We start from the raw sequence: 11,199 nt of genomic DNA on the forward strand, positions 1-11,199 counted from the left end.
AAAGTATAAATGGTAAATGTAAACTCGAATTCACTTTGACAGACAACATTGAAAGTGATTTAAACTGCAACGGATGGTGCATGGAAAGGGGAAGAAACACACAAATTGAAAGCCTGGAAAATCACCGTTGCCACATGGCATGGAAAATAATCAGAATTCTCGCGAAACAAAAAATCAACATAAACTGGCCAGTTGTGGCAAACTTGGTTACACCCGAGAGGAGCCATAATGTGGTCTTAAATTAAAGTGTACGCGGAATATGGAATCAATATTAAAGGCGAGAGTCATGCCCATATAATTGATGATTGCTTTTGATTATTTCTTTTATAACTCAAATAAAAATTCTTACTGGCAGATCAACGATCCGTGTGGACATAAAGACAAGTTTATGTCATGGACTGATGGTTAATTTTTCTTTTATGCCCAATTAAAGTTTTTCCGCTTCTTTTGGCTCGTGCAATTCTGACAGTTTTCCGCATTGTCATTCGCATTATTTTCTGGCCTCTCTTGCTCCAGAACTACCCAAGCGCTAATATACTTGGTTCCAATAATAATATTTTTCAGAAGAGCTCTGCTCAAGCAGATACAATTTAGTGGCACTTAACGTCTATGTTTGACAGTGTAAACTACATTGAAATGGTAAGTTAAAAAGCGTTTCAGGGTGATCGCATTAGGCAGCATCAACAGCGGTAGCGGCAGCGTGGGGTGGTGTACCCACCAGACCCGGAATATTGAGACCCATCAGCATGCTGTACAGACGACGGCTGTCGAAAAGCAAAAAACAAAAAAGAATAAGAAAGTGTGGAAAAAGCATCAGAGGATGGGGATATAAGCCGCTTGGCTGGGAGATTCAATGTCAATGGCTTACTAGATCGAGTCGCCACATTTGCCCTGGGCATTTCGTGTCTGATGCGAGCGACAGCGGGCGGCGGGCTTCTTGTTGGGCGCCAATGCAGATCGTTGAACTTTCACCTTGAATATGGGCGAGTTGTGACCTTGAGGGGGCGTGTACTCAATGGCTTGCGGCTGCGAGGGTCGTGTCACTGCAGCGGCAGCCATAATGGGAATATCCTTGGATCTGGGATGTGGCAGGTGTGGCACAGCTGCGGCTCGTGCGCCGCCAATTGGTGTCTCCACAATCATGAGATTGTTGAGCCTGGACTTGGGCCTGATCCTGCTGGCGGCGATATCCGCCAAGAGATTCGAGCTGTAAGCTGAGCTGCCATTTAAGCTGCTCAATGAAGGTGCCACAGTTGCCATCGTGGATTCCTTTAAGGTAGTGCCAGTTGACGGCTCTGTGGTGCTGCTGTGAATATGGTGCTCTGTGGATGTTGTTGCAGCTGCTGCTGTGGTACTGATGCTGCTGCTGCTGCTGCTGGTGCTACTGCCAATGGCCTCAGTCGAGAACTTGATGGGTTTGATGGTCAACGCACTGTCATCGTAGTAGTAATCCTCCGCATCGTTATACGCGCCCTAACGTGAATGCAGTTTATTTTTAGCATTTGCCCAACTGGTTCTGGACTCCCCCCACCCCACTCCACTGCACTCCGTCTACTTACATCTGTCAGATCGTTCTGACCCACCTCGATGATGGCGACATCCTTGATGCTAACGTGTATGTTGTACTTGCCCGTCTGCCGCTGATCGAAGACCACCCGCCCGCTGCCATCCGGCAATTCGCTTGTAACCGGTGACAATGACGACTCCGCATCATCGAGTGGCAGCGTTTGGGTCAGCCGAAGCACTGCGATCAGTGTAAGCAGCGGCACGAGCAACATTTTCAATTGCCAATTTCGATGGGCCACAAACCAGTTCTATTGATTGAAGTCACTGCTGCTGGGCAGACTGTCTGCTCTTCTCGAAGGTAGGACAACAACTGAACTGCCGGCTGGCTGTGAGGGCATTACTTAAAGAAACAGAGAGAACTTTGTGCTGGGTTCTGCGCCACTCTTTTTCTCTTTACGTTCTTGCATTTAGAATAGATTTTAGCTTGATATTACGTCGTATCTCTGTACCTAAACTGTTGCACCTGCAACACATGCAAATAGATGAACCTTTTGTGTCACCTTTCGAGGTGCTAAAGAGCTCTAACCAAGTGACCAACAGCCCGGATAATGACCAAACCAACTTTAATCACAAGTGCACACATAAGCATGGATATTTAAATGAATAGAATCGACATTTGGTGTTCTGGTTGCCAGTTTATTTCAGGTTTAAAGTGTGGGAATATCCATGTTTCAATTTGGAATACTTCAGCTTAAAGTTTGCTTAATTTCCTTTGTTTAGACAAAAGATAAAAGTACATCAAAGTTAAACCAAAATAGTTTTGCATTAATTTAAATTTACTTCTGTTTAATTGTTGCTGAAAACATTTCTGTAAATATAATTTCTGCTTACATCAGCCCCTGGGTTATGGAAAATATGCTCCGAAAAACTCATATATTTTAATGGCAATGTTTGTGGCATTTTGTAGAAACTTTCTAAAAGAGATTTTCGTACACTTTTTGGGGTAAATGAATTCCTTTTCTTTTTTGCACAGGTTTCCCTTACAGAAACCCCAAATATTTACCGCACATTTCCATGGCAATCTTAGCCAGAAAGCAGCCTTGGCTAGATGCTCCAATTTCGAGTGGCTTCCCATTGAGTCATTAGCAGAGCACTTTTGGGCGTCCAATTGCTGTGCGTAACCAATCAATGGCCGAGCCACCTGGCCACTAATTATGCGAAGAGGACCAGGGAAACGATATGCCAGAAGCACTTCGGTGAGAGCCCTTCGCTCTCGCTCAGTCTCATTTGTATGCAACGTCGTGCAGAGTGCAAAATCAGCATTTCTCATTAGATGGAATGCCACAAGCCAGAACTTCCCCAAAAAAAGGACGTGGGTAGGGCAAAAAAATTAGATTAATTTGAAATTAAATTGCAGCCAGCTGACAGCGGGCAGCGGACAGCGAGTGGACAGGAGCTTGCCACTTGCCGCTGCTTTCTTTTAGTCTGACTCCCGCTGGCAACAACTTTTTGAAGGAGCCAAGGCAAGGCACGGCAAGGCAGTGCGGCTTTGTAATTAGTTTTTGGATAAATAGTTCAAGGCTTAATGCATGGCTGGATCGACTACCAAAAGCTGTGGTGGAGTACCTTATTCTAGGGCAGGATCTCTCTGTCAAGCTCAGCAGAATGGCCATGGAAGAAGATGGGGTGGAGTCGAGTGCTGCATCCGCATATGAAGTGTATAAATTACTCTTCATCATGAATTTATTATCAGTGCTGCTGCAGCTGCAGTAGCTGCACTACGGCATAATGCTGGCTCAGCATCAAGACAACCAAAAAGGTGCCAAACACGCACAGACCCACAGAACCAGAGGAGGAGGCGCTGTAACAGCTGCAGCCAGCCACACTCTCCAAGGCTGTTGACCAGCGCATGCATTTTTCGCGCAACCAACTTGAAATTGTGTAGACTCAGCGGAAAAAGATTAATTCTAATTTTCAAAGCACCATTCCAGCCGCAAGCACTTTTCCTTTCTCTCGCTCGAGGCACTCTCTGCATCCCCTGTACATAAATGGCTGCAGTTTAGCAACACCTTTAATTGTGCCTAAGTGCTGCCCAGAAAGATTTTCCCAGTACAGCTGCCATGTCTTTTCGTGTGTCTCTCTCTCTCTCTCTGACTGTCACTTAGAGTGTACCCCAACTGCCTCCATTTGCAGCTTTCATCAATTAGCTCCTTGAAGCCAGCAAAAAATGGCAATCGTTGAGTAGCTTTTAGGGCCGTAAGATGGCTTATGCACTCTCATTCCTTGTGCATATCCTTCCACTTCGACTGTTACTTTTTGCAAAATAATGGCCAGGACTTGGGGCGAAGGGGTTACAGTTTTTTGCAATCGTAAGATACAAAGTAATGCAAAGCTGAGCAACGCCCAAGAGTACTTAATCTGTTCACTGCCTACACAAATGTATTTGACAATAAACGTAACCCAATGTATTGCATAGAGTGTACGAGCAGTAAATTAATTGTGAGCCGAACTTCAAAATGTTCCCAATCGAATTATCAGACAATTTTCAAGGATGGGTGAGGAGAGATAGAGATGAGGGTCAAGTGAAACAAAATACATTTCAATGTGGAATAGGGCAAGTGTATCTATTAAAACATTTACAAGGAGAATTGGCTCGAGTCTTAGGTGTGTGTTACCTTTCTCTATTCAATTCAAATTGTAGCCAAACAAAGCAGCTCCATTCTAATTGATGCAAAGGCATGGCATTTAGGTCGGAGATTAATTGATCGTAAATCATCGCTCGTTTCTTGTATCCAGTATAGACAATTACTTGTGCTACAGACAAATGCATTTCGTGGGGAACATGTGTAAACAAGCGATTGTCAGTGTCCTGGGCGGAAATTGTTATTTTGCAGCTGACAGCTGATTAATGATGCGCGGGGGATATACCTACAGCTTAAGTGGATGCTGCTGAAAAAATGGGTCCATCAGTTTGGCCCAACTTTGGCAGGACTTAAACTGTCAACCAAAAATGGCTGTCGGCCAGGGCAGGCGACCAACAAAAATTTAATTCGGTAATTAAACACAGCGTGAGCTCATCGCTTTAATCTCTGCGCACATTCTGCATATTAATCACATAATTAGGTTAACATTAAAAAAGTAAACAGCGGCTGGCGTCTCCCCCTTTATCCGACAAACACAAATATTTTCATATATTACATATTATGTGCAGGGCGGGCAGGTGCTTCAACTGAGACTTATTTAGCAAACTATACAGAATATTGTGCAGGAATCCAGTGGTCTGCTGCACGATGCCCCAGCTTTAAATATTATGCTAGATATTATGTAGATATACAAAAATATATGTAGATACATATGTATGTACATATGTATGTAGATGTATTTAAATGTATTTGAGGCTGCATTTCTAAAATGTGTGTGAGTGTGTGTGTGGGTGTTCTTATCGCAAGGCTCATAAATTATATTTATTGTGCTTTATGTGGGAGTTCCCAAGGCTCGACAAAATGGCGTCGGCCTACACGTCCCGTCCCTGCCCCAGCCTAGTGTCAGTGGGGAAACATTCAAGTGTTTCAAATATTTTTTAACAGCTTTTCCTCCACGCACCACCAAAGGAAAAACATACGAGACACACAAACACAGACTCCCCGGGAAAATGTCTTCATTGCGCTTTAATGAAATGCGTGTGGCTGGGTAAAGGGAAGTGAAGCAGCAGGAGCCAGCAGGCTCCAAGGTGTCACCGTTTACCCTTCATATTTGCACTTTAAATTGCGCACAAAAGTATGCCACGGGTTGTTTTATAATAAACAGAATTTATGTTCCGCTTCCCTTTCCGCATTCACTTTCAAGAAGTTGCCAGTGAAGAGCAGAACTTTGCGATTAAGTCATTTCAAAAGTTGTTTGTTCAAAATTACTCAAGTTCATGAATGTGTATGCTAGCAATATTTTAAATTGAGCGACACTGCCATCAGATATTAATAATACTTTTCGTTGGGGAATGCTGCCCCCCCGTGTAGTGTCTGTCGCGAAAGTTTTAAACATCAAGCTGCCAGCAAGTGGTGCCCACACAAACAAGCGCACATTTTGTTTGTGCTGCCCCAAGGAGGCATCAATCAACTGAAGCATCAATCATTCCACAGCCAAACAATGAGGTTAAAAAGCGTCGGAGTGCAGCTGAGAGGGGAAGAGATATTTGGCTTCCAGTGTTTCATTTATGTATGATGGTGATTTATTTAAAAATTTTCAATATTTTCAATTTTTTTCTAGAATTAAAACGTAAATTAACCGATATGCCCGCCCAGCATTAAAATAAAATATGTAACATTCTACTGGTATCAATGTTTGCAAGGAGGAACTAATTTTATACCCGGTAAGCAGTCGTATGCATGCAACATACATACATTCATACATACACATACATGTAAATACATATGTACATGTATAAATACTCTTCGAGTACCGAGAATAAACAAAACGTAAATGTTTCTGGTTTCTCTTACCTTTTGGGCAACATTATTAGGCCGTTACGTTTTCGTTAGCAGCATTGGCTGATCCTCTCCCTAACACACGAGTGGTCGTCGATTCCGTCAGTCTACGTAAGCGCGCGACGATTTTCGAGAGAGCGATTACGGAACGAATACGAACACAACCAAAGGTATAGAAACAATTCCAGGCACATTTCAATAAGAGCACATATTTTGGGTAGATTTATATAAGGTGAGGCATAACGGGATTAATTTCGTATTGTCACACTAACGAGAGAGACAGACAGATCGCCAGATGGTACCCTCCTTATTGCTTTTCTCCTCTTTGCTTTCAACTCTGCGCCGAATTTTTTGCGCACACAGCACACACGTACACACATTGGCAAAGATCACGTGGCAGACAAACAACAAAAATATTTCTGCATAGAAAAATATTCTCATGCAGATTTTGTACATCAAATGTACAATAACCTTTTCAATTTTCACTTGAATTCATTATTTTGCCTTCGCCGCTATGCCATTTTGCCGACGTTACTCTCTGGATCAGTAACGCCTTTTCTTTGCGCCTTTTTCTTATGATTCACTGCACTTCACGTTTCACTAAATCACTTCACTACACCACTTTACACAGCACTGCACCACTTCACTACACAACTGCTAAACTTCACTACATCACTGCGCGACAATTTTCCCGTAAGATTTTTCATCCATTTCCCGATTTTCGCGATCCGAAACGCGGAGCTGACTTAAAACCGCGTGCTTGTTCCGACCGAAAAATAAAAAGAACCATTCTTTGATCTCTTTTGATGCGCTTCCGAATTGCTCTCTCATTCGACTTCGACTTTCGTGTTCCCCCCTCTCTCTTAACACGACATCGAAAATTTGATGAGTGAGCGGTAATGCAACGGTGAATGTCGAAAAGGGGTAAGATCTGAGTATCAAGGCTGCCATGTGTTTGGAGAGGGGGGGTGGAAGCACCACAGATTATAAAGAGAGGATGGAATGTTCTAGAAACTAAGCCGCCGACGCAGATTTTATGCGCTCTCACACTGTTCATTTAATTGTATTGGACTTGTTAATGCATTGGTGTGCGGGGAGAGGGGTGCAGTGCTCTGCTTGTGTTTTGTCATGTGTCGGAGGAGGAAAGAAGAAGATAAGCAGATCATAGAAGTTTCTAGAATATTCCATGCTTGACCTCGACTTTTTTCTTCTCACTCTCTTACTCCAAGATAGCGAACATTACTTACACCACTTGTTAATGCAACGGTGAATGGCGAGAAGGGGAAATTGCTGTGCCATGGGTTGGTATGAGGAAGAAGAGTAGAGAGGAAGCAGCTCGAGAGTTTACAGAAAGTGACAAAAGATAATAGAATGAAGGGAGAAGAGACCGGTGCAGATATTTTGCTCTTACACAAATGTATGAGTATGGATGTACATATGCATGTAAATATGTATGTATTTTCTTAATGGATTCTTCTGTAATCGTTTGGTGGATGCTTTTCAGAAATACCTAAAAAAAATTGAACCAGATCTCTGAAGATTTCTCTCACCGGAACAAACGCGATTGCTAGCTGCACTATTTGCTACCAATTTTCGGTACAAACTGCGTTTGGAGCCGGTAGCTAATGCCGAAAGATCCAACTAACTCGACCACATGATGCTGATGTAGGCATCTGTCCGGAGAAGGAGACAAACCCAATGGACCGCCGATGTTGCCGTTGACGTTGCCATTGCCGCCCAGTCTGACGGCGGTAAGTTTTGCAATGGACACACAAACACCTGGCAGCATTTGACTGGCAGCAAATGGATTGTTTTTTCCTGGCGTTGCTGCTAATGTTGACTCTGATGGACGCGGGGCAGCCCAAGGACGTCCGCTATCCCTGGTGCGATGCTATTTGCAGCAGCTCCCGGGGACAACCTTCGACAGACAGTTGACGACTGGGCGTGGCTTCTCGTTGGGAACTCTGCGGACTTTCTACTCTTAAAATCTGAGGCTAAAAGCACTTGAAAACCCATTTAAAAACGATACAATTCTGGCTGACAGCATTCATATTTAAGCGAAAGTCATTTGGCTTAACTTTTGACTGGGAAAACTTTAGCAAAGCAAACGAAGAAACGAACAAAAAACGCTGGCCAAGTACTCCTCCGTACATCGACTACTCGGTAAATAGAAAATTCAATTTGAAACGATTGCTTACTAGGATATCGAACAACGAGGCCTGTTCGTAGCTCCCCTGCCTTGGGCAGAACTTTCCACAGGCAATCCTCCAGCATAGCATACGCTCCAGCACTCCAGCACTCCAGCTCCCATTTCCATTCCCATCATGCCAACATACCAACATGCCACTTCCTTCTGCAACCCGATTGCCACTCACCAAGTTGGCCACAAACAAACTTCCTGTAGCACACACAGACAGAGGACACGTAGCGTTATCGCCTAGCCCCCGGGCCAATATCTAAGTGAAAACACAGATCAACAGGACGACAATCAGCAGAGAAGGAGCAGCAGAAACATATTCCCATACCCATACCCAATCGCAGTCCTCGCACCTGAAACGTAGGCAGCTTTAGACAAGCCAAAGACAAGGCCAAAGGGCCCAAAGGCGTCTCTGTCTATCTTACATGCCAGCCAGGATACAGAATACAAATTGTGTGCTGCCCTGGCCTGCCCTGCCCCCAGCACGTTCTCTCAGATTGGTGAGAGAGGCGCGCGCGAGCCCCCTTGCCACAAGGGGCAATGTCTATTTTTGCACGTATTACGGCCAGTTGCATTTCTTGGATTGCATTTAAGCAACATTTATGCATTTTTAATGTGACAGCTAAAATGATGAGACGGCAGACGGCAGACGGCAGACGGCAGCCAAGCCGACCTGCTTTCCTGCTGTCAGCATGTGTTCACCTGCCTCGGGACTTGGCCAGGACCTGTGCAAGGCCAGCTGGCCTCGAGCCTCATGCATTTGACAGTGTCAAGAAAGTTTCACCTCCGACCTACTCTTTCAGTAAATCATTGGATAATGTGCCTGGGATTTCCGTTGGCCCCCGGGGCACATCCTGTGTGATATATTGGATGGATCATACAAATTCTGCTCGTGGAAATGACTCGAGCTCAAGCTCGAAATCAATAGAATTTGCTGCACAAAATTTCGCTACGAAGAATGTGAATATTTAACGATTTGCTTGACCGGGCAGCAGCAGCTGCTTTTGGCCATTATACAAGGACTACAGCCTCGGCCCACATTTCTCCTTGCTGCCATATTGGACCAATGTATTAATGGGCCACTTCGGGCCCCCGCACACAAATGAGCAGAGAAACCTGACCACAATAGAGTGCCAACTAGGCGCGTGCATAATCATTGCAATTTTGTATGCTTTGCCCCAGTCCCAGTCCCAGTCCCAGTACCAGAGGCACCCCCAGCGCCACAATTCCACAATCGGTTTCCCTTTGAACGTGGGCCAATGCCACGCAACAACCGCAAAAAGCAACGGACTAATATTGGTCCAGTGGCATGGACACTGGGTGGGCCAGTCCCTGTAAGTACAAGCATGCAATGGTTTTTGTGCCCGGGCGCCAATTGCAATGGCAGGCGGCAACAACGACTGTGCAACTTTGGTGTTTATTAGCATGATTAACCCAGGCCACACTTGCCGCACAAATTGTAGACGCATTGCATTTGGGTCAGAGCGGCAAGTGGCTAATGAGGGGGACAAAGTTCTTGTCATGGAGAGCAGAGCGAGAGAGAGTCTTGTAATTTGATTTCAACATCAACATCAGCCTTCAGTTTGTTGGCCATTTGCGGATTGGCATTCTGGCATCACAGCAGGAATACAACAAAAGCAGCAGAAATATGCACAAAGTTACACTGCACAACACGGCAAGAGGAACACAATTAAAAATTGCAGCACAAAATGTTGATTTTGGGTGCCATTTTCCTGGCACTAATTGGAGCGCTTAAAGCCAACTTAAATTAGTTTTAGAGGCACCCGCATATATGGGTAACAAGCAGGAGAGGAGAGTAGATGTGTCCATGGTTTATTGTCGCACTTGGCTTGCTTCGTTTCATTTCCGGTTAACCACATCCTGCGTAATAAGCGGCACTTCCGCTCCGCAATGGACTTAAACTGTTGTTTTGCTGCTGCTGCTGCTGCTGCTGCTTCTGGCATTGTTTTCCCGGCCTGCTGCTGTTTTTATTGTGAGTCAAATTTTCGCTTTGCCAGCAGAAGACAGGGGAACTCGAGCTTTGACCAGGATGCTGCCACTTCCGAAGCGAAAGAGAGACATGGCAGGGGAGATGGGCTCACAGTCTCAGAAGTTTTTGCGCTTTGCATGTGAATGGCACGTTTATGGGTTCTCCTCTTTTTGGCCAGGAGTACTTCTGCCATGTCCTTGGTCCATGCCGAATGTAAAGAGAACCCAGAGCCGACCACTGGAGTTGCATTTTTATTTGCATTTCCAGTTGGAGTGGAGTGGATGTTGTGCCGCTGTAATGGTCTGTGTAGGACATGGCACTTGCTTACGGAAGTTCAAGGAGTGTTTACGGGAGAAACAATAGCAGGAGGGAGCAGCGAGGAGCAATGGATTGCTGCTTGCTGTCTACGTTCTCTAAATTCAATTTAATTTCCTGCATTTCTGTGCCCTGTAATTGTTGGCATAATTAACCATCGCATTGAGCATTCGTAACCAGCTGCAGACATTAACATATTGGCTGCCCGATTTGGGGGCAGAAGAAAGCCCGCTAAATAATGGTAAATTGCATTGTAATTGCGTTGTAAGTTTGCGGCACCCACCGGCTGTTCGAGTGGCTTGAGGCCGCACGCTTTTGCCATATTATAATAGACCCACAGCCCGTCCATGCCCCCCACCCAACATATGTTGCACAATCATTTTATTTGCACGAATTAAGCAGTTTCTTGCGTGCTGCTGTGGTGCACGGTGGCCCTAGATAAATCCTTTGGGTCCTATCTTTATTTGTTAGCCCGAAATGGTTGCTTGGTTCCACTGTCCCACGGCTGCAGGACGTCTGCTGTGCACTTGTGCGTGCTGCCACTGCCACTGCCACTGCCACTGCCACTGCCATTACCGATGCCGAGCCTCTGTCTCTGTCTCTGTCCCTGCCTCAATGGCATTAGCATTCATGTGCGTGTCTCCCAGGACTTGCAGTCTGGCATGCAGGTCCTGCCCCAAAAAAGAAAGCCACAAAAGCCATTGCAGCTG

General features: G+C 45.1%; 1 protein-coding gene across 1 annotated transcript; it reads right to left on the bottom strand.

The window, feature by feature from the left end:
* Positions 1-298: 298 nt before the first annotated feature.
* Positions 299-1,840, bottom strand: LOC117582587. Its single transcript, XM_034270437.1, has 3 exons — positions 1,560-1,840; positions 869-1,473; positions 299-764 (listed from the first exon to the last, which is right to left on the bottom strand). The coding sequence occupies exons 1-3, from the start codon at positions 1,776-1,778 to the stop codon at positions 671-673; spliced, it is 918 nt and encodes a 305-aa protein (XP_034126328.1). The 5' UTR covers positions 1,779-1,840; the 3' UTR covers positions 299-670.
* Positions 1,841-11,199: the final 9,359 nt, after the last annotated feature.

This window comes from Drosophila guanche, unplaced genomic scaffold (assembly GCF_900245975.1).
Source record: "Drosophila guanche unplaced genomic scaffold, DGUA_6, whole genome shotgun sequence".
Classification (NCBI taxonomy): Eukaryota; Metazoa; Arthropoda; class Insecta; order Diptera; family Drosophilidae; genus Drosophila; species Drosophila guanche.